General features: G+C 38.0%; 1 protein-coding gene across 4 annotated transcripts in view; it reads left to right on the forward strand.

Annotated features, from left to right (window-relative positions):
- Window positions 1-25,216, forward strand: part of LOC136858113 (protein PRRC2C) — a 708,190-nt gene that overhangs the window by 611,307 nt on the left and 71,667 nt on the right. For all 4 annotated transcript variants that reach the window (XM_067137420.2, XM_067137417.2, XM_067137419.2 and 1 more), the window contains exons 31-32: window positions 8,547-8,684; window positions 12,069-12,245. In XM_067137420.2, the coding sequence (XP_066993521.2) occupies window positions 8,547-8,684; window positions 12,069-12,245 (315 nt within the window). The remainder of the gene's footprint in view (window positions 1-8,546; window positions 8,685-12,068; window positions 12,246-25,216) is intronic.

Consider the following 25,216-nt stretch of genomic DNA (forward strand, 5'->3'; position numbering starts at 1 on the left):
TGTTTCGTCACATAGCACTTGCCACCACAGAATGGTGCATATCACACGCATCCTCCCAATATGATCTCTGTAGGAACGGTATTGTATAGAGATAAAATCAAGGTTGCAATGAAAACTTTCATTTCTTGCCGAGTAATATTCGGGGAAGGACGTATTTGTTAGATTCAGAAAGTAAGTGATCAAAAATGCCATCTGTAAAAATTGACTCAAACTGTTCAGCACACTATTTTTCTCGAAGTTCGACGAAGTCACTGTTGGGAAATATTCCTTAACGTGGGCTGTGGTTTTACTTTTCCCATTTTGGAGGAATTTTAGGTACCTTTCTGGGTCTTACTTGTACCAGCTCAGCTTGATCCACTTCAACAGGCATATCTTCAAAGTTTTGATGGTCAGTTGGCATTTCACAGGTCACTAATTCTGCGTTTACTCGAAGCTGCCGGATAAATTGTCGGTGAAGCCACCTCCATCTTCATCCCCACTGTCTTTGTTGGGCAAAACTGCAGCATTTGGATGCTCGATGAATACCTTTTCTACGTCGGAAAGCTCATCATTTTCCAACAAGTCGAGTACTTCCATAATGAAATTCTCCTAGAAAAATTTATGACTCATAAATGTGAAGCACATGTAAAGACAGGATGAATAACTGCATAAAAGAACATTTTAACACTGCAGTGCAGTGTCAATTTTATGCGAAAATTTTACTGTGTGTGATTAAAAATGGTTAAATTAAAATATATAACTTATAGCCTACACTATTGTGTGTTGCTAGATTGATAAAGAAGAATGAAATGAACAGAAAAGAATGTCAGAACTAAATAGGCTGAGTTGTGCCAGGCAGAAAGACAGCACTTCCACCAAACTTCTACTTCAAATCAAAATACACAAATAATCACAAAGACATATCTTAGCTAATCCCATACATATAAGCAGCTTAGAGAAAAATATAGTACAACAGGGTCCATATAAATAACTACAGGAATTACTTCAAGCGTGCCACCATTACTGGCACTCATGAAGACAAGACTTTGTTTTAAACTAAAAACTATTTACGAGTTGTGATCACAATTGTTGCAAAATGTTAATAGCATTATTTACGGTAGAGGTTTTTTAAATAAATAACAGTCGGCTCATTACTAAGGAATTGTTCCCTAATATATAGTTTGTTGAAAAGAACTTTACAGTATATATTAACAAGCTTGAAAAATGCTTCCTCCTATCACTAAAAGCATAGAACTTCTGTTAAAAAGCTAGAACACACTATGGCTTTTTTTGAGTTCATATTTGGGCCCTTATGTCAGCTGGGATATGTTTCATACTAGTAATACTCTACTACAATAATGCACTCTTTTGAATATTGATATTGTTGATGTTTGTATTTACTCTGATTTCTGATCTCAAGTATGCAGGAAAGGTCCAAAAAAAACTTGCAAAAAAAACACCACACAAGGCCAAGAAGGAAAACCATAGATGCAGTGCAGAAAATCGGGTATCATATTGCACCCGACAGTCAAGCGGTCAGTGCAAAGTTCTCCCGGTAACTCGATTTCTTCTCAGGGTATTCTATCTATCGCTCATAAAATATGTGTTTGTTTTTTACGTGGTTTCGGAAGAGACTCGGTCTGCTGAGACACACATCATGGGGAAACCTATTCGCTCAAGTAAGGACCTGGGGCCGAAAACCTCAAAAAGAATCTCTCTCTTTTGTCAAACTCATCAGTTACTTATATCTACAAAACTTATTAGCTAACTTACAAACTAGCCGTTACCCAAAAGGAATTCATAACACAGGCACTTTCTAAAAGAAAAGTATAAGAAAATTTATTGAATAAATCATGTTCAATGCAAAGTTAATGTGAATTCTGGGTAGTATTATCTTAATAACATTTATGTATAAAGGATTAGAGTCAGCGCTGGCTCAAATAAAAGTAAAATAATTAAGATTTTAAATTATTTACACTCATTCTCATTCAATGTGCAAGTTCATATTAGCTATTTACTTCTATACTCGTAGCCATGTTCGGAAGTGTATTTGATTTACTCTAATTATATTTAAGAGATCACTGAGCAATCACGGTCTCCATATAAATACTCGATGTGAATACTGTCACGATAATTATATTAATTATTCTCACCACATTTAGGTCAGTTCACTGTGATAAAAATGGATGGTTTGCTAAATTGAAACGTAATAAAAATTAAATGGGATGAAGTCAGATTGCGAATGTAAATCTGATCATATCTTTGCGTATGTATCTCCCAAACAAACTCTTGCATGAGTATGAAATCGTAAAACTGCTCTCCAAATTTTCCATTCATAAATCTGAACTCTGATTTTTTGGTCCTTCATCTTGAATATGCATAAATAACAACTTACGGGCTAAGACAATACCTCCCTAGAGCCTACGACATATGGCTCCTAACTAACCATTTTCCTATTCTTTATATTTTAAACACTTCAACTCAAATCATATCTGCGTGAAAAGAAATGAACATCTATCTGTTTAAGTAGTTTCCGATCCACACACTCCTCCATCAACGGCTCAATGTGCTTTAGCTATCTGCTATTACTCAATATCTCTCATGGGTACGAGCTACTCAACTCGTATGGTCAGTACAGAATGAAATTAATACGTATTATATTGAAATGTCACCGCACCAAAGAATATCACATGTGTACTTAGTCATGAGCCTAGTTAAACCGTATGTTAAAGAACTCTCTTGTATTCGGTACATACCATTTACCAATGTCCGATAAAAACTGTCACGATTCACAATTCTACCATAATACATGTCAATCTTACCTTAAAATGGTCATCTGCGCGATGTTCACTCTTGTGACGTATTCTTTCCATATGACACAGAAACTCACCTCATGTTAATCTAACGCAACGTTTCCTCGGCGAATAGCAATTCTTTCTCATACCGCAGAACATAAACAAACATCTGCATTTCAAATATTCCTTAATATACTCCGAGAAATAACCATATTTTAACACCATTCCAATATACATTATCATACCACCGGCATATTAATTGCCGTACGCATATAGCCGATTACACTTAAAGCTATATGCCAAACATTTTAGAATTGCCTTATAATAAACGCATTTTAATAACCTCTTATCTTTAAACAACAGTTAGAATTCAATGCCCTCTTTCTATAAAGAAAGGAATACGTAACTTTACTATATTCATCTGTGTCGCGCAGGTAAATTCGTGACGTAATCATTGTACAAGTAATACGAGATTAATCGAAGTTTCACTAGTTGTATAGACTCATTGCTATTAGATCTTCACAAGTAACACTTCTTTTATTTACTCATGCTAGTTTCTACTGTATGTATGCAAGTGCGGTAGCATGTATATGATCTAATAGAATTCTAATTCTACACTGCCATCTTATCTTATAGCCTTAAATATCTCACACTTCACTTTATGATTCACACACATTCTTAATTAATTCATAAATATCACCAATTAATCAGCACATGCCGAAGTTAGAGTGAGGGTGTAGATTGCAAGAAACTACTCTACTAAAAAAATGTATGGACTTAGCTCGTCAGATGTTATGTTTGGTCTGGTTGTCGCTCCATTCCTTGATTGTGGTTAGACCCTCTGTTAGGATCTGGATCTCCGGTTGGATAACTTCTTCCCGGTCATCGGTTGGTCATATGGCTGGCTGGGCCAGTCCTCATCGGCTGGTCCTCTGGCTGGCCGATGCCTATCCTCATCGTCTGGTCCTCTGGCTGGCCGATGCCTATCCTCATCGTCTGGTCCTCTGGCTGGCCAATGCCTATCCTCATCGTCTGGTCCTCTGGCTGGCCAATGCCTATCCTCATCGTCTGGTCCTCTGGCTGGCCGATGCCTATCCCCAGTTCAGTCCATCATGTAGATTTAGCAAGCAGTCATCATTCCAAATCTGCAGACAGCGTAGAAAATTCCTTTTGCGGAGCAATCAATCATGATATATTCCATTGTTCTACTGCTTATTCTTAACGACGAAATTTTCTTCGGTTGGGATAAGTTCTCCGTATATATGTATTAAGTTTATAACAACAGGGGTAACTTTCTTCCCATACAAAATTATCGGTCCTCCAATATGGTGAGTCCTTTCTCTTCAATCGCAGAGTGGTTGCTCACCGGATCCAAGTCAGGTGTATCTCACCGCGATTTACTTATTTTTATAATATCTCGTCTCTTTTATAATGTACGCCGGTGAATTATTTTGTCAGATTTGATCGTCGATCGTAAAATAGTCAATATCTTCTTCAGAAGTTTAGGATAATCTTCAGATGTAAAGCTTAGCTTGTGCTTGCGTCTTTCTTCTGCCGTTGAAATTTTAAGAGTATATTTTTTTAACAATTAGTCCGCTGCTATATTTTTTTATAAAACAATCCAACTGCGCCTCTACTGTCCTGCAGTGTCTTCCAAATCAGTCCGTTCCGTGACGTGCATGGTCTCCTATATGCCGTATTAATGAGAAGTTCATTGCCTTAATAGATCGCATGGGCCATACCTTCCTACGCCGCCATTTTGTAAATGGTCTACGAGATGCGAACGGGCACAATATTGAAAACTAGATATTTTTCCATTTTCCTGGAAGTCTTCAATGAACTTACGGCAAAGAAGCAAAATCCCAAAACTGCATCAACTACCCATTCGGCTAGCCTAGAAGTGACGTCTGGTCAACATGTGAAGACCTGAAAGTAAAAATCCGGCTAGAAGTTAGTATAACAGTTAAGGCATGGCTTGAACATGATCTTACAAGCTACAAACGTACAGTTCATGTATTTCATGATAAGCTGAAAGAAGCAGAAGCCATTATTGAGGCAGATGAGGCAGTTGATGTACTTTGTTTTGATTCTAAACAAAATATTCCATGTCCACTCCTAGTGACACAAAGAAAACGGGCTAATAAAATTGTTTCAGAAATTTCGGGAATTTTTTGAACAACAGTGTGGAAAACCTTCTAGTATTCACAGATGGTTGCCATGGACAGAATATGAACATCACACTGATATGATTTTGGAATAGTCTGTTCATCAATAGCAGGTTTGAAGAAATTGCACATTCCTTTCCAGAACTCAGACACAGTTATCTGCCATGTGACCGGCACTTGGTGTCGTAGAGCGTATGCAGAGAAAACTTTCATGTGTTGAAAGCCCTGAGGAGTGTATAGATGATGTAATATCAACAAAATTCACAACAGTGGCAGTGAAAGGATTCATGATCAATTATTATTCAAAGCATTGGAACCCTTCTTCAGACATAGTATTGTAGCAAAAAGTGCTGAAGGTGTCAAGTTCATGATCACAAAATATAGACGATTTGTTTTCAATTGCTACCAGAGGCCAGTGTTTCTATCAACAACCTAAGATCATTTAGTTTGAAATCTGAGGTAAATCCCTTCTGAGCCTCTATTCACACATTCTACATATAAAGGCAACTCTCCAAAAACCGAGAAAGTAGTTAGTGGGACATAATAATAATAATAACAATAATAATAATAATATTATAAAGGCCGCAAAGCTAAGAGATGTCATGAAGCTCTCAAAAGATGTCACAAATAAGCAACAGACTTTGAACAGACATCTAGTGAAGGTATGCAGAGTAAGGTTGATGAAAGGTAAGACTTGCAATGATGTGGCATTCCAATAGAGAAGAAACAAATGCATTCATTGTGTTTAAAAAGCAATGTTACTGAAAATTATAGAATGTAAAAGATTATTTCGAACATTGGAGGGGAAAACCGATTTGATGTTTATATTATTAAATTAGAACCGTAAATTGTTGTTTAGTGTTCCAGTTTTTTGTCATGATGTTCCAGAAGTGTCACTTCATTTAATTTACTATGTTAGGATTTGATTTGCATTCAAAATATATTCTCAATAGATATTTTACTTATTTGAAAAGTTGGATTGTACAAATCTGGCCCAATTTTGAATTTTCAAAATGTGATTCCCTTAAAAAGTGTTTCAGATATGAAAATAGCCTTAATCATCGGGGCAAGTACTATATTTCTAACTATAGTTACTTAACTTTTGTATCAGTGTTTGGTAATGATGTACAGTAAAACCTCAATGCATCATTTTTCAAGGGGGAAGGGCAAAATGACTGTGATATGGGAAAACAATAAATGAGGGTACCATAAAAAATAGGAGGATATAGAATAATAAAATGTGGGTATTGTATTTGGACATTTTGCTTTATGTAAATCTCATAAAAATGGCGTGTGACCTCCAGAGAGGCCTGGTGCAGGTCTTTCGAGTTGACGTGTGAGAGGCAATCAGCACGTCCATGAAAACGTAGCCCTACCTATGATAAATTCTAGTTGAAGATGGCACACACTCACACAGCCCCTAAACCTTCAAAATTAACCAAGGAAGGTAAAAATCCCCCACCCGATAGGGACCCCTTGGATTTAAGGCAAGCACGCACTCACCTTTTAGTTATGGAGCAAGACATGCTCATACTATATGTAACGGCATCAAAATATTCCGCCGGGCGAGTTGGCCGTGCGGTGAGGGGCACGCGGCTGTGAGCTTGCATCCGGGAGATTGTAGGTTCGAGTCCCACTGTCGGCAGCTCTGAAGATGGTTTTTCGTGGTTTCCCATTTTCACACCAGGCAAATGCTTGGGTTGTATCTTATTAAGTCTTCGGCTGTTTCCCTCCCATTCCTAAGCCTTTCCGGCCCCATCATCATTATAAGACCTATCTGTGTTGGTGCGAAGTAAAGCAGATAGCAAAAAATAAAAAATTCCAACCATGATATACACGATGTAAACGGTGTGCGTAACTTTTACGCAGTTTCGTATCACTTTCCTTTACATCTCGTAATAACTGAAACCCTGTAAAGTCAGTTCTCTTATTGCAAATTAATGATATGTTGATAATATGGCTATGCCCTGCATTTTGGTTAAGATTCCATACCCCCTTCAAAGACGATAGGTTTAGGTTAGAGATCTGACACGGCGCAGCTCGGAGAATGTCACAGAGGTTAGAATTCAACACGGCTTGGCTCAGACGATGTCACAGCGGTCTATGCAAGGCTGCCAACTTACGAACAAGTTCCAAGACTAGGCTAGTGAAATAACTATTGGTCTGGCTTGGTTAGGTCCGGCTTGTAAAGTGACAGTTGGTTAGGGGATAACAAAATGGTCATACAGGCGTCTAGCATCCCACACATTCCCGAAGGTATGATGAGATTAATCACCCTGTGACTAATTGAAAGGTACCTGACACACTCCATGAGGATTTTAAACTCATTTTCAAAGGAGGTGGCAATCCTAGCCGGCCAATACCAACACAGAAAATTGTGACAAATCTGAGTTTTACAGTGACTCAGTTTTAATTCTCATACTGATGATGATGATTATTATTATTATTATTATTATTATTATTATTATTATTATTATTATTATTATTATTATTATTATTATTTAAAGAGGCCTAACAGCTAGGTCATCAGCCCCTCTTATACCTCTAGGGTTCAGTTAGTGGGTCAAGGAGAAGCGTTGGCACCAGGAGGCTTGTAGTGTGGTTGCGCGTGAATAACCTGCGCACTGCGCTCCAGCCTGTCTCAAGACTATAATAGCAACACAGAATCCCTCATAAATTTTCGCGTGACAGGTTGCCGCTGTTTTGTGCTAGAGTTTGTATTTATTTCATGATTAAATAGTGAAGTAACGTTATTTTTATTATTAAGCTATGACTTTTCAGTATATTGCATGCAAAGAAAAATAGTTACTATTTAAAACTTCGGGCATAATCAGTTGTCTGAGGTATTAAAAACGAAGTTTTACCGGGCGATGTCTCTTTAAATTCAAAAAACTTCTGCGTATATTTTTCTTACAAACGAACTATCAGTGCGGGGAAATTTAGGCCAAGGACCCTTTTTTTTTACGATTAATGCGATAAAATTATAGTTTGAGGAAGATAGATGCGGGGAAATATAACATTGGTTTGTATGGAAAATTTTGGGACTGAATGTATTGAACAATGAATACGGGAAAATGGCAGTTCTGGGAATGATGCATAGACATTCTACTGTATGTACTTTGTAAAAAAGCATACAAACTTTTTCGACTAACCACTTTATTTGTTTAAACTCGATAATTCATTATACCTTTAGGCAAATATTTGTCATCCAATTTTATAATACTCTAAAACCCTAAGACACTACAGCCCTGATGGGCCTTGGCTTACCAAATGACTGCTGCTCAGCCCGAAGGCCTGCAGATTACGAGGTGACACATGATCCATGCAATGAATCCTGTCGGCCGTTATTCTTGCTTTTCTAGACCAGGGGGATTTTATAGTACTAGACACATATAATTTCTCTGTGTGCCTATATGAAAATGACAAATAATTTATATAATAATAGAAATAATATGAAACATGCATAAATAAATAGACTAATGTATCACTGCATGTACAGTTGTGTACTTCTTAACCTGATTTAATGTTCTATCACAGCATTATTATTATTATTATTATTATTATTATTATTATTATTATTATTATTATTATTATTACTACTTTTTAGCCAACGTTGGGAGGAACAACTGCTCAGTTTGGTAGCATTTCTGCCATACCATCGCCACCAACTGTATTGTACAATTCATCACAGCAGATCCCTGGCCAGGGAGGTTTATATGGTACTTTCCAGCTGGATGGAGCTCAGGTTTGTATTTATTTCATGATTAAATAGTGAAGTAACGTTATTTTTATTATTAAGCTATGACTTTTCAGTATATTGCATGCAAAGAAAAATAGTTACTATTTAAAACTTTGGGCATAATCAGTTGTCTGAGGTATTAAAAACTAAGTTTTACTGGGCGAGTTGGCCGTGCGGTTAGGGGCGCGCAGCTGTGAGTGTGCATCCAGGAGATAGTGGTTTCGAATCACACTGTCGGCAGCCCTGAAGATGGTTTTCCGTGGTTTCCCATTTTTTTCACACCAGGCAAATGCTGGGGCTGTACCTTCATTAAGACCACGGCTGCTTCCTTCCAGCTCCTAGATATTTCCTATCCCATGTCGCCATAAGACCTATCTGTGTTGGTGTGACGTAAAGCCACTAGCAAGAGGAAAAAAAGTATGTTTTTCGGGCCTCCTACATTAGCATATATAGAACACTCCTGAGTGATGTTCTGAACAGTCTGTCTGTTAGCCCTACACTCGCACTTTGAAGAAAACATTTTCTTCTTTCATTTGAGCAGGAGTTGCCCCCCTACTCCATATTTAGTCCGTATGCGATTAAGTTTTGACTAGGCTCTCCTAGGTAGGTCAAAACCAGGAACACATTCTGTGATGCAAGGTAAATCGCAAAGTTTTGAAGATAAGAATATTTGCCATTACTGGGACCATTGTTTGAAGTAACATTACCGGGCGAGTTGGCCATGTGGTTAGGGAGCGCGCAGGTGTGAGCTTGCATCCGGAAGATTGGGTTCGAATCCCACTGTCGGCAGCCCTGAAGATGATTTTCCGTGGTTTCCCATTCTCACACGAGGCAAATGCTGGGGCTGAACTTTAATTAAGGCCACAGTCGCATCCATCCCGCTTCTAGCTCTTTCCTATCCCATCGTCACCGTAAGCCCAACTTAGCACACTGGGGGGAAACGCTGGCAACCAGGAATGAGTTAGCTGTCCAATAACGGACCAATTATATTGGTATCGCACAGGAACAATCGAAAATGAAAAAGCAAACCTATTACCTAAGGAAATTGCATAATCTACGATAACTATGTTTACTTGTTTAACCTCTGATGCTAGCTGGCTTTAAATTACGTATCAGGAGTGGATGGAGGTTATAGGTTTTCTTCTCTTTACTAACCAAGGCCCTGTTTCTTCAACCCTATGTGTAATTTTACCTAACAAATGTTAACTAACAATTGTTATTAATTTAACACTTCTTTTATAAGTGCCCTGTTTCACGAACATATTTCCAACATTTGTTATGAAACAATTGTTAAAGACAAATTAACACCTTTCCGTGAGATTTCTGAATACGTTTGGCAGCGAGCGTCTTTTGTTTCTTTACACAAAGCGCTCCTAGTGGTGTGTTGAAATAGTATTTTGTCACACAGACACACGGTTGACATTATTATAGGTTATGGTTAGCGGAGACTGATAAGACGTAGAGATGTCAAGTAAGAAGCAACAAAAGCGTTATTATGATGAATGTTGTTACAGTTTTAATTATGCAAGTGTGCTTAAAAAATGAAAGAACGAACTGTTATATCACAACATTCGATATAGCCTATTCTTATATTCTTATCACTGGGAAAATGTGATAATTGATGTGTTTTGAATAATTTTCGGGCATTCTTTTATTGCGGGAATAATAATGCAATGTCTTGTTAATGCTGCAATGGCAGCAGAAATTTTTTGCAGGATTCCACACACTCTTTTCTTGAACTCGTGAACAGAGTCGCCTACAATAACATGAAAGTGTCTCTCAAGCATAATATCTAACAAGTAGAGGCCAGATGCTGCGGTCAACCAATTTCACCAAGCTTCAATGTACCTGTGGGGATACACTCAACTGTAACTCAATACACATTCGTTTTCAAAAAAATGAGGTCAGATGTCATTACACAGAATCCGCTTCAGACAAAGTGGTGGTGATAGAACAATAAAAGGCGAACAAATTTTACTTAAACATGTCAGGTCCGCAGCCTAATAATTTCTGAAAAATTGACGAATCCCCAATTCCAATGCAAGACATACATACTTGGGAGTTACGTCACAGCGAAACAGAGTGGTGGCCTAGTCATCGTACTTATCTGCGAACCTTGTAGACGTGAGTTCGAGTCTTGTCGCAGCTATAATTGTTGAACAAAATAAAATTAATATTGGAGGGAACGTTCAAATAAAAATTGGAACACAAATATTATGCAAATTGCAGTACACTTTATTTTCTACCTGAAATTAATATAGGCCTAAACGTTCTCACAGTTACTGCTGGATCTCTTTCTCTGTGTGTGTATATATTTTAATTTGAGGTAGAAAATGAAGTTCCACTGCAAATTATTAATTTTATTCGCATTTTTACCTTCACATTCCCTGAAATAATGATTTATTTTGTAAAAAAAAAGAAAGGTATCTATGGCGGGACTTGAACTCACATCGTTGTGGTTCGGAAACAAGTACGATGACCACTCGGCCACTGCTACACATGTCTGGGTTGTAACTCTTCAAGTATATACGCATTGCATTAGAATCGAGGGATTCATACATTTTGCGGAAATTATTAGGTTGCGGACCTTACAAGTTAAGGTAAACGTGTTCCCATTTTAGTGTTCTATCACCTCCATGTGGTCCGAAGCAGATCCTGCCTCATGATATTTGTCCTCAGTTTTTTCGAAAACGAAAGGGTATTCACCTAAACCGTTATACACGAGTTACTGTTGAGGGTCCCCCAGCAGGTACATTAAGCTCATTGAAATCGATTAGACGCAGAGTCTGACCCCTCCTTGTAAAATCTATAAGCAACTGCTGGACTGGAGAAACTGATAAGTTTCAATCTGTTGGAAACTCTAACCTATTTTCAATATCGTCTAGTACCTTGTTCATTATGGCTTTGATAATTGGAAATATTTCTTCTGACAACTCTAAAAAGTCGTTATTTCTTAGTATGGGTCGTCCTTTGCCTTCTTCAGTTTGTAAATAGACTTCATACAGCAGTAAATCTTCTACATACCTCCATTTTCATTTTTAGCAGTTAAGAAGTTTAACACAGGGCTGCTGCTAGGTTAATTTAACACAAGTATTAACAATTTGTTAGAGTTAACAATTCTTGATGAGACGACCATTTTGTTAAATTATGTGTTAAGTCACCATAACAGCAGAGTTAACACTTAACATTCGTTGAAGAAACCGGGCCTAAGAGGTATTTGTAATTTAAGAAATAAAAATTGGTGTTGAAACATTACAGAAAGATCGGAAGCCCCCACTCACTCTATAAGGCTATAAAAAATTAATACTGAGAAATATTCCTCCTCTGTGTCATTTTAGCTTAATAGTTTTTAGATTATGTTATGAGGTATTTAATGTTTTCTGTTGTTAGGTGTTGGGTGGTCAGCCTCGATCTCAGTTCTCTGGCTTTCCACCTTATGGTTTGAATCAGGGACTGGGCCAGACATCTGCATTTAACCAGCAGTCGATGTATTTGCAGACAGCACCACATCCACCGCCTAGTGCTGCACCTGATATTTATACTTCATTGTCACAATTTCGGATGCCAGTAAGTTGCTGTTATATTTTTTTTTTTTTTTTCTCGTCCTCCCTTGTGCATGCAACAGATCTTGACATTTATTATCGATTCCTTGATTAGTCTCTCTTGCATCACCCCCTTTTATCTCTAATGTTGTTTAACTACATTAGTGTGACATCTCATATAAACTTGAAATACTTAGTCTGTATGTTTTGCTAACATCCAGCAATTTTGTTAAACAATTTTTATTTAAAGAACTTGTCAGCCAGGTCATGGATGTTATGGGGTCAAAAATTAAAAGGAAAATCTGAGCTTGATAAAAATATACAAATTTGTTTTTAATTACCTTATCACTTTGTATATTTTTTTGTGTACATCATAATTTTAAGAACATAATTTCTTTATGAACCCTATCGTTGCTGACATAAGATCAGTAACTCAGCAAGGCTTCTGGGATTGTGGACACATAGGGACTATCAAAAGAAGCTGCATAATCTACAAAAGCTGTGACTACTGCTTTAACCTCTGATACTTGCTGGCATTAAAGTACAAATGAGGAGTCAGGTTATAGGTGGTGTGTTTTTTTTTTTAACTAACCATGTAATATTAAGAGGTATTTGTGACCTAAGAAGAAAAAATTGGTGTCAAAATATTACAGAAAGATCAGAAGCGCCCACTCACTCCATAATGCTATAAGAATTAACCAATACTGACAAATATTCATCCTCTGTTTGATTTTTGCTTAATAGATTTTAGATTGTTATACCTGCACACATACTGTATGTAACATTCAAAGAATGTTCTTCTGTTGAAAGGGATTGATTAGGAGAATCATATTGTCAGTTCTTAACCTTTTGACCTTTCACTCACAAATTAATCTGTAAAAATGCAGAAAAAATCTGACCCATGATTGAGGTAGTCATAACTCATAAGTTGTCTCTAAATTTTGAATATATCACACAGTCTGTTTCTGGGATATTTGATGCCCACAATAATTTATATATTAAAAACATTAGGCGGATTCTTGTTATCGTGATTTTGAGGGAATGGCTGTAGGGATTAACTTGGTAAAGCACTCTTGATGAAAGTTCTTGGTCTGTAAATTTGTAGTGTGTCCTGAAAGGAGAAACTCTGCACCCGTATATTTTATATTTTTAATTTATCGACAAAATTTGTTGCATTCTCGTTGGTTATGACACTCGCTACTACACCAAAGCTACCTGGATCATGAAGACGCTTAGGCATGTGGTGTGAGATCAGAGGTGGAAGGGGGCAAGCACACTCACGCAGTCAGACATCTTCCTCTTCAACTTTACTTTGGCTTCTTCCAGCCTGTGTTGCAGTGAATTACTTGTTGAGAAGAAGTTGTTCAGCCCAATTTTACTGGCTCTTCTGTAGCTCTCCCTCTACAGTTGAACTCGATTCTCCGTTTTAGGAGTGAGCCCGGGGGAAAAGTGTACAATACCGGAAAAATGGAAAATCCAAGTACAAATAAAAACCCTGAGCAATATGACTAAGCATCATAATAATGAAATATGTTTAATTATAATCTTACAAACACTCCTAAACTAAACACAACTACAGCGCTAATGGGCCTTAACCTACCAAGCGGCCCCTGCTCAGCCCGAAGCTTTGTAGATTACGTGGTGTCGCATGGTCAGTGTGACAAATCCTTTCGGTCGTTATTCCTGCCTCTCCAGACCCGGTCACTGTTAGATAGCTTCTCAATTAGTTGTAATCACGTAGGTTGAGTGAACTTAGAACCAAGCCCTCATATCCAGTTAAAAAATGCCTGACCTGGCCAGTAATTGAAACCGGGGCCTCCCTGTGAGAAGCAGGCAAGCTAGACAGTGGGGCCGGGTTCAGACATTAATTAAACGAGTTATAATTTTCAATACTCTACGTTCAGTTTTACTGGGGAAACTTCATTACTTTCCCGTGAAAACTTCTTTCAGGTTAGCAACTTTGGTCAGACAAGTTCATTCAAAAATATCTAATAAATAATACCAAGCCAAACAACAACCGATCACGACCAGCTTTTAATTCTTTAATATAATTAAATAAAACACATGCAAGACAAAAGCACCCAGTATGGTGATGAAATCCTTATTTTTTTTCTTTTTTTGACTTTGCTCATGAATATACCGTTTGTAGTAAGTTTCGTGAAATCTTTTACTACATAAATTTCGCCGTACATCAACTTTTAAAGGTTATGTTGAACTTGAGAATATGATTTCTTATTGATAGTGTACGTATAGATATATATTTATCAACATTTTATATGTCCAGTTTCAAATAAAAGTATTAATTCTCAAAAGTTCGCAAATGCATTATATTCAGTTTTGCCCGTTACTAACTACAACGAAATTGGAAAAAAGGAAAAAATTAATCAAAAATCCAGAAATTTTGATTTATTTATTACTTTCAGCTCAGCTGGAGAGCATTGGCACTCGCTGCACAAGCCAGCCTGAGTGGGAAATATTAACTTTTTAAATGTTACACTGCACATATATAGTCCGACTGGTTTTTATAATGACATTTTAACATATAAAGTTAAAAATCCGCAACCTCCGAAGACTATGGAAGGTGCAATATCTGTTCTGGTCTTGAGAACTTAATTGTACCCGGTCATATTAAAATGCTATATTTGTGTTAGGAAGGAGCAATTTTGATTCCAGTCTGAAAGCCCACTGACTATATAGTGCCTGGAGAGAAGTGCCAAGAAACTATTAGGCGATACATTCGAAAAAAATCAAAAATAAACATCTAACACTGTACATAATGTAGACTGTTTTTGCAAGTGCGAACATTTGATGAAACTCTTTCAGTTTACGTAGGGGTGTCGGAATGTGCTCTGTCTCCTTCCCATTGCTGCAGCCACACTGCTTTATGATTTCTGAGGTATCCCTAAATAATACCAGCCAAAATGCTATGCTATGATGGACCCTTTTACAAGTGCATCGCTGAGCGCTTCCCCAGTACAGTACCTACTTGCCCTAATTACCTGAATAACTGAACATTAATGCCAAGATCCATTGGATGTTGTAGCTGTCCTTTTGTGAGACAGTGTTTCTTGCAAAACACTTCAGTGTTCATGGGATTGAAATTTCTGGACAGTTGATGAGGGGAAATTGTTTCTTCAGGGAACTGATAATGTAGGATTTTTAAAACATAATTTAAGTAGCCCTCCCCTGTGAAGCATATGCATCAGTCGTGTTACTGTCCGTTAAAAAGAGACCACATGTGAGAAGTGTTTTAGGCCCGTGTTCACCAACGTCTGTAACTTTTGCTGTTATCTTAGATTTTCAAAACTCGGATATGTCATTTTTGGATAACGCTCGCTTCTGTATTCACCACAGAATTTATTATCTTCGTTTACCAAAACTAAGTTTTCGTTTCAATCTCAATTTGAACCGCATTTTTTCATACTGACGTACAGAAAACAAATGACTACGTGCTGCCGCCACTATCGAATTGTAAACAAGTTTTTGATTCCATCCGGGGTTTGCAAATAATTTGCATAAATTATGTCCGCTATTGAGCAGAAATGGAGAAAGAAGCCTAATATGACTTTCCAAGAGAGTGAATTGTTGTTGAACTTGGTGACAGAAAGCATTAACAAAGGGAATAAGGAAAACCAATTATAGCCTACACATTGTACGTCACTCAAAAAATAAGTCGGTATTCCTTCATTCTTCATTAAGTCACCCATTCGTGTACCGTACAAGATATGAGCTAAAATCGAGAATTCATTTTAGGCCTACCTATGTGTTGGGAATTCCAGGTTATGTTCGGAAGCTTTAGATGACCTAAAATGTGTCGGACGTTTATTAATTGCGTAATCTTGATCAATTTACTCGTTGCTGTGATTTTATCTTTCAATTAAATATTCCCTCGTGTTGAGAGGAGATATCAAGGAATGACACACACTACTATTTAATTATATCAGTTCACTGAAAACGCATAAATAACACCAAAAACTTCACACAAAAATACACGTGCTCTTATGAGAGAATCAGTACTGTTCAGGTCTATCCGCTAGAGTGAGCTCCAATAGCTGTCCCTCGATATCTCGCTCAGTGTCGCGTATTGTCTCTGCTGTATTTGATATTAGCTAATAACTCCATGAAACATAGTATTATTAGTTAATATTATTGGTTTCTTACTAATAATAGTGAAAGATGTTTAATGAAACAGGGCCGTGGTTAGAAATTGTGCTTTTTGTGTGATTGGCATTGTTGGTGTAATTTTTTATTTTTTTTCCAATATACTACATTTTAGAATTTTGGGTCTTGACACCCCTACAGATATTTTTATAACAAACAAAGTGCATTTCTTGGTTCTTGTATTATGTATGTGTGCCTTTTAGTGTGCATTTTTACTCCATTTGTAAGCGTGTAGTAATAGGAATAATTTAATCATCAGGTCATCCTCATCATGATGCACAGGTCGCTTAAGGGCGTCAAATCGAAAGACTGCACCTATGACCCGAACATGTCCTCGGACACTCCCGGCACTAAAAGCCACATGCCATTTCATTTCATAGGAATAACCAAATTTTCCAAATTTTATTTTCCTGAATAAGTTATTTTAATTAATAAATTAATAACGTGAAGAATAAATTTCATAATGGTAGTCTTTCTTTTGAGGTGAAAACCTTTTATACTCCACTCATTGACAAACTCATACAATCTCTTTGTGACCTATGAAATCCTCTTTTCTTCTTGTGATATGCTAGTCATGTCTAAACTTAATTGACAATGTTTTGCACTTCCTGATAGTTTTGCTTTCATACCTTCCAAAACAGAGGAGTTACTTTCTTTTATCTGAAAGCCTAAATTTTCCATTAAAAAAGGCTGGCGCTTTTAGACCTCACCTTTACATTTTTGCCTGGCACTAAAAGGGTTAAAATAATATGAAAAGGAGACACTAAGATAAATAGGTAGTGTGATAGGCAAAATATGTGTTATATTCATCAACTTTGAACAATGCAATCCCTTCTTTTGTTCGCTTGGTGACTACTTTCCTGTCATGCTCGACTACCCTCAACAAGAATTGTTTTTGTTGTTCATCCCTGACCGATTAGTTAAACTTTTTTATCAGAGCCATTCCGGTATCATTGATCACCTGAAGTGCAGTCACACGGCTTCTTAGATAATCACTGCAGTATTCTGTTATGTTGTGCATCCCAAACAATTCAAAGAAAGTCTGTTTTGTTTGTTACGAAATGGCTCGGGGTCTTTTCTTTCAAAACATGGGTTTTTACTCTCTAATAGTTTCATTTCCTCTTTCTTTGCAGGTTTGGATTTTAAATTTTGTCATAGTTTCCGTCACACCCTGAGTAATATGTTCGTCCTAAAGAGTCAATCGTATGTTTGTTTCTGACAGATACCAAAGGTGTCTCTTAGCAATGGTGAGAGCACTTTTTTGACGTTTGCATGTGGGCAAGTGTTCGGAAGCTGTAGCATATCCAAATCATTCTTTGGAGCCCATCAACTCAACTTACAATTCCCTCTTGCCAAAAGCAAACATATATGAGGCTGACAAAATGTGCAACCTGTTTCATTCCTTTCAATTCTCGATGAGAATATTCAACTGTTCAGTGAAGAGGACTATTTTAAGTGTGTATATTACCTTTGCCATCCACCTTGCTTGATGCAGAGCCCTTGGGATCCTGAAACTGAAGTCGTTTTTATACCAACCTCCTAGGTACAGGAGTGAGAATTGTAATAACTCTTTGTAGTCTTCTCTCGGATGTCTTCAGTCTTTTAGGACATTTTAAATGTAGTTAACCATTTTCACTCGTTCTTCTTGTAGAAAGCCTTGAATGGGACGTTCTTCATCCAGCATTGCCGTATAGAACTTCTTATGAAGTGAATCCCACAGTCAAAAATTCTCTATGTCAGGACCATTTGATGGTATACCACAACACTTCTCAAACACTCCTTTCCATATTTGTTCAAGGGTGTAATAACGGCAAGCCAGCCACAACAGTGTATGCCTGAATTCCCTTTCAATTATGGTACGTGCCCCTTGAATCAGGCCTGTATTAGATGCTGTAGTATCAAAAGATATACTGATGATATTGTCACATAGCCCAAATCGGTCCACTTCCCAAATAACTACTCCAGGCATCCGCTCACCAGTGCCTTTCAGGACATCAGGTATGCCAAGCATGCCAAGCAGTCACTAGAACTGCAACTCTGTCTTCCAACATTTTGACACTCCCATGGGCAGCTGAGGGCAACAGTTCACTATCCCAATGCAACACCAAATGAGGAGGATTTTCAAAGGGTGACTCTTTGATTTTGTTTTCCCTTTTACTTCTGCTGATTGCCCAAGCTCGGTAACCAGTAGCTGGAGATACGGAAAGTTTTGAAACATCGTGGCTAGACTCTTTGCAGTTGCTATACATGAAGTACTTCTTTGTCGAATGGAGCTGTTCTCAATCCCAAGTATACGTGAGTATCTGGTCAAGAGGTTTTAATTTAGGACTTGAACGTAATTTTTTGTTGCTGGAGGCGAAAACTCTGCCGCTTCGTCACTAAGTGTTCATGATGATGATGATGGAAATGAGTCTTTCTGTATGTCTTACTGACTTCAGCGTGAGCTTTGTAATGTGTATTCTTATATGAATCTTATTTTTCTTTGTACACTTAGTTCTTCGTTCTTCTTTCTTTTGAGGTGAAAACCTTGTATACTCCATTCATTGATAAACTCATACAATCGTCTCTTTGTGACCTAAGAAATCCTTTTTTCTTCTTGTGATATGCTAGTCATGTCCATCACATTTTGCCAGGAAGTGTCAAATAACACGACGAGATCACCTTTCCAAATCTGCCTTTTCACATTTGCTTTATGCGTGTTTCTCGATTTCTCTATACGAGCACGAATATTCTCCTCTGTCTTAACAGGGATAATTGTTTTCCTTCACACTTCCTGTAGTTTAGTACTGTTAGATTTAGCAGCATACGAAAGTGTTTCTTTCATTTCCTTGTGATGGTAAATAAAAACTAAAACTACTTATTCCTTTGAAGGAGCGGAGCTCGCAAAAACTCACCACTATGCATGTTTTCTAGCAGTCATATTCCTCTTTTGGTTCCCGTTTTGAAGTTCAGTTGCCTGCAGAAGTTGAAAGAAATACATGAGAAGCCCATTAGTGCAAAGTAATTTCACTAGATTGAAATAAAAGTGAACAATGTGTGCAACCCCTAAATACAGGGTCTTTTCTTTAGCATGTTCGGCAGCACCACTCAGACCACAGCACAGCTAGCGCAATTATACTCGGTCGCTAGCCGGTGTAATGCGCGCTTTTCCTCCCCACTACTCACGGCAATTCACACCTATAGAAATCCATTTCTAGTGAAACTATTACAGTAGTCTAAAAACCTGGCATTACAATTTATGTTCAAAATGTTGTCCCTCAGCTGTCAAACACGCCTGACACCTCGTAAATAGGTTTGCAGACATTTGACGAATCTCAGCTCGTGTGATGTTCTAAATAACTTATATAATGTTCTCTTGTAGGTCTTCTCTTGTGTGAGGATTGTTCACCTACACTTTTCCCTTCAGCATCCCCCACAGGTAATAATCACAGGGATTTAAATCAGGAGATCTAGGGGGATAATTAACCACATGATCTTCGAAAACTTCCCATATTACCTCCATAGACCGATTAGCAGTGCGAAAAATGTATTTCACAACATTTCGCGACATATGGACAATAAATAGTTTCAGAAGTGTCAAACGCATTCGAAGTGCGTGCCGTCGCATTATCTTGTATAAAGTAACCATTACTCCTTTCTTCTTCCGTCAACTCTTGAAAGAATGGTCTGAGAATGAGGTCTATTGACGTCAGAAAAGTTGGATGGCGCAGCCACGCGGTAGAATGTTGAAGCTGCAACATAGTGACTGGTGAGGTTTATTTACATGGCGAAGCATTGACGTCGTGATGAAAACAGAAAGAAAATTGTCAAATTTGAGGAGGTACTGCTCTGTATACGGTTGTAAATCGTATAAAACGGATGCGAAATCTCTTCACTACTTCCCTGTACAAAAAGTTCAGAGAGAAAGGTGGGCTTCCGCGCTGTTAATTTGAAAACGCATTACGCGATACAGGACAGTGTGCAGTCTGCATTCTTGTGAAGACGACTTCTTTCCACAGCGTAGGTAGCGGTACTGTTTATTGTACTCCTTGATAGTTATTGTCTCTAATTTATATTCACAAAGATTTAGCTACATCAAAAATACTGATAAACTTGTAGCCTAATACTTCCGTGCCGCACATAGAATGTAATCCGCTATTTGTAAACTTCTTCATATGTGTAACAGCAGACAGTAAATTAGCTATCTACATGTGAGTAATATCTTTAACTGTTAGTAATTAAGCACTGCATTTAAATTGCCTATAAAATACTTCTATCAATGAAAGAAAATGTGTAGTATTTTGCCATCATAAATTAGCTTTTTTTGCTATTTGTTTTACGTCACTCCGACACAGATAGGTCTTAATAGCGACGATGGGACAGGAAAGGTCTAGGAATGGGAAGGAAGCAGCCGTGACCTTAATTAAGGTACAGCCCCAGCATTTGGGAAACCACGGAAAACCATCTTCAGGGCTGCCGACAGTGGGGTTCGAACCCACTATCTCCCGGATGCGAGCTCACAGCTGCACGCTCCTAACCGCATGGCCAACTCGCCCGGTCATCATAAATTAGAAGCCATAACCTAATTATTTGGTAGAATTGGACAAACCAAGTATTCTTCAACCCCAAACAGCTGTAACTGTAGAGGTTAGAGTACTCTTAAATTAAAATTTTCAAACTTTGCTCTGCATATTCTGTAGGTAGTTATAAGTTTTATACTTATTATTGTCGGTTCTAAGTTCTAACTTTTGTGCTGATCTTAAAAATGGAAGAACATTAAGATTAGGATGTGGGCTGTTCCAACACAAGCCTGTATAAAGCCTAGGATTTATTTGCTTTACAACATTTACTTAGTAGAATTATTATTTTATTTCTTCCCCAAGATTACAGTTAACAAGACAGATAACTCCCCCGTCACCTGGCTAAGGCTTTGGCGTGGACCAAATCAACAAGAAATTACTCCATAACCTCTAATAGTGGAAAATTACAGTAGCTTAACTGTTAAGGTGAATTAGTGTGTCAACGGTAACATTTCTCTGACACAAACCCGCTTTACATGTACAGTTGCACTACACATTTTCACTCCCTTTGTTCAACACAACATTAACTTTGTGGGGTTTGGAATCGATGTGGGATGATCGTAAACACAACGCTACAACATCAGTTTCATCTTCTGTTTCAAACTTTTTACCTACACATATCAAGTAATTACGCTTGAATATTTCTTGCCCTTCCACTAATGGACGCGTGAAATCTCCGACAACTCTCAACAGTTGCGCATACGACACCAAAAACATTTTGAACACTTTATAAATCCTACAGACGCACACCCGATCACTGTCGTGTTTACTTCCCATCACTATCTCGCCGCCATATTGGAAACAGCTGACCGTAAGCTCCTCCCCCGTTTCGGACGTCAATATATCGATCAGCATTTATTGTTTCATCGAAAAATATAAGCCCGATCATTCTGCGAGCACTTATTGCGCACCAAACTCCTATTTTTACATCATGAAGTGGACGGACATGCAGCTGGTGGGGATTTTCTGCACACCAGTAGCGATTGCTTTGACTCTTTACATAGCCACTTAAGTGTAGCCATGCTTCATCACTATAAAATAAAAGTACCGTACTCCTATGGGGAGGGAGGATTCCAGGAAATTTGCAAATGAATCGAAAGCGGCATTCTGTATAAGAAGAATGCTTTGCATAGCACAACACAATGAATACACACTGTTCTACTGTATACATCACTCGTTAAACACACGATTAGTATTCCTACAGAAACTACGCTATTTTAAAGCGAACACATTGAACACGCTACCAGTGCCACAGTGCTGTGTGTGAAGCAATGGTTATCGCTACCGTACTGCATTAGATCATCTTAGCCGGTCATGAAGCAATATATCTCTCTGCAAATGAGTCACCCGGCCGCGCTATCGCCTTCCGTGTGTGTTCTCCTGACACATGGAGCAGGCCATAGAAAAGATCCTGTATTATCCAATCTTCTTGAAATTTGGCATACATATCTTTTACATCACTGAAACTTGGGGTGTAAGTAAAGTTGTATGAAAATCACATCTCTGGGAAAATGAAACAGTCTAGCCTAGTAACTAGTTCAGCGGATGATGATGATGAAATAAAAAGAATATATGAAGAGAGCAGATTTAATACAATATGTAAAAGGTGACGAGAATCTAATTGTGTCGGGAGACTGGAATGCAGTGTTAGGCCAAGGAAGAGAAAGTAATACAGTAGGAGAATTTGGATTGGAACAAAGGAAAGAGCGAGGAAGTCTGCTGGTTTGATTCTGAACTGATCATGGTTTAGTCCTTGCCAACACTTGGTTCAAAAACCACAAACAGCGGCTGTATACGTGGATGAGACCTGGAAACACTGGAAGCTATCAAATAGACTATTATGATTAGGCGGAGATTCAGAAACCAGTTGTGTGTTGGTTTGTAAGACTTCCATAGGAGCAGACATGGATTCTAACCACAACTTGTTAGGCATGAAATGTAATCTGAATTAGAAGAACTTGAAGAAAGGAATGCAAGGATCTTGACAAGTTGAAGGAAATGGGTGTGAAGGATTATTTCAAGAAACTTGTTGCACAAGGACTAAGTGAAAAGGCTGGAAGGAAACAGTAGTCGAACAAAGGTAGAATAACAAAGGACAGTCGTGAAGAATTATATCAGTTAGGTTGCTGAAGAAAAGTTGGGAAGAAAGGAAAGATCAACTAAGAATCAGTGGATAATTCAAAAGATACTAGACCTGATTGACGAACATCGAAAGTAAAAAAAATGAGGAAGGTGGAGAATAATACAGGCGAATAAAGAATGAAGTAGATACAGTGCTGGTCGGGTAAGGAAGAATGGCTGAAAGAGAAGTGCAAGGATGTTGAAGGTTGTATGTTCCTAAGAAAGGTAGATGCTGCATACAGGAAAATCATAAACCTATGGATAAAGGAAAACTAGATGTGTGAATATTAACCCTCTTAGTGCCAGGCCCGGTTGCTCACAGTATGCCAAGAGTGCCAGACAGATTTAGAGAATTTTTGCAGGTTCTCACTCTCTGGACTACATAGTTCACAAATATTATAACTATGACTTGAAATTTTTATTAAATGTTAACAAGAAGACATTATTACTGCTGAACTAAATTACAGCACTAAAATGCTCTTGGGTATTTTGAAAAAAAAAAATTCCAAACAGTTTCAAAACACCAAAAATTAAAAATCAGAAACAAAACAGAAAAAACAGAAAATTCAACTCAGCGGTAAATATTGATGACTTCTTTGAAATTTCCTATTTCAGATGAATAAACATGTTAAGTTTTACATTTTTATCTTCAATAGTGTAAGAGTTATGTACAATGGTATCGTAATATACAATTGGCATGTTCAACAATGGGATCGAACCTGGCACATGGGTTGTAGTCACAGTGACCAGATGGTGATACATTATCATTGTTCACAAGATGAAAGAATCTCAAGATCAATTGGAATCTGTTTCTTGAGAACATATTTCCAAACCACGGAATATAACGAGAGTTTTTGATCCAACAAGAAAATATGCTCGGCCTTGTAGTTATACCTATTTCCTACAAAACAGCAATGAAAGCCTTCATTTCAGTCAGTGTAACCGGGCGCCACTGCTGTGCTCTGGCATGTGGTGACGAGACGTGATTTCTCATATCTGCTTGTCTTTATAGTTATGAGATTCATTAATTGAGCCGTGAAAAATAAAACAAATATACGCTATAGGTTTGTGTCTGACGAAGGGGCGTGTCTCGGGCTAGGAGTATCATAATAATCAGGTTAGGGTTGGTATTTTGCATCTTGACCTAATTGAATTTCATGAAAAACAGGAAATTGTTGCTGTTGGATATTGTTACAGCCGTCACCATCACCAGTACTCTCACTCAGACGGTCATTACCACTTTCAATGTTTACATTCGGACAATGAGCACGTGGTTGAGTGTTTACAGAAAACTCGCCGTTATCAGTCCCAATAACACTTTCACTTTACCCTTCCTCACTTGTTGGAGGAATGAATTCCTCATCAGTCTTCATCATCCTCTTCACTAAAATGTATTAAGATATACAGCCATTTCGTCATCGTTAACAAAATAACTTCTCCCGCTAGTCGCCATTTTACTCATGTGGCATAGAGATCATACGTCGTAGATGAACACGGATTTTAGAAATTCAATGCATGATAGCGAATGAATTTACGCACTATCTAGCGGCGTGGTTGAAATCTAATGACAATTATCTATGGACTCGACACATAAGATGTTGCAATCTGACGGCCCAAGTTGTACTAACTCGTACAGAATTGCGCGCTTCCAATCAACGATATATCGTGGTTGGCACTTTACGCGTATATACAAAACAACGATATATCTTTGTCTGGCTCTCTACGGGTTAACAACTCAGATGGGAAACCACTTCTAGAGATAAAAGACGAGGCAGAAAGATGGCAGGAACATATTCAACAGTTGTATGAAGGTAAAGAAGTAATAATAGGGTTCTGGAGCAAGAAGAGGCTGTTGATGCTGATGAAATGGGAGACCCAATTTTGAGATTAGAATTCAACTGCTTTGAGAGACCTAAGTTGGAACAAGGCACCTGGAATTGATGACAACCAGGGGAGTTGGCCGTGTGGTTAGGGGCGCGCAGTTATGAGCTTGCATCCGGAAGATAGAGAGTTCGAACCCCACTGTCGGCAGCCCTGAAAATGGTTTTACGTCGTTTCCTGTTTTCACACCAGGCAAATGCTGGGGCTGTACTTAAATTAAGGCCACAGCCGCTTCCTTCCCACTCCTAGCTCTTTCCTAACCCATCATTTCCAT

The sequence above is a fragment of the Anabrus simplex genome, chromosome 1, assembly GCF_040414725.1.
Source record: "Anabrus simplex isolate iqAnaSimp1 chromosome 1, ASM4041472v1, whole genome shotgun sequence".
NCBI lineage: Eukaryota > Metazoa > Arthropoda > Insecta > Orthoptera > Tettigoniidae > Anabrus > Anabrus simplex.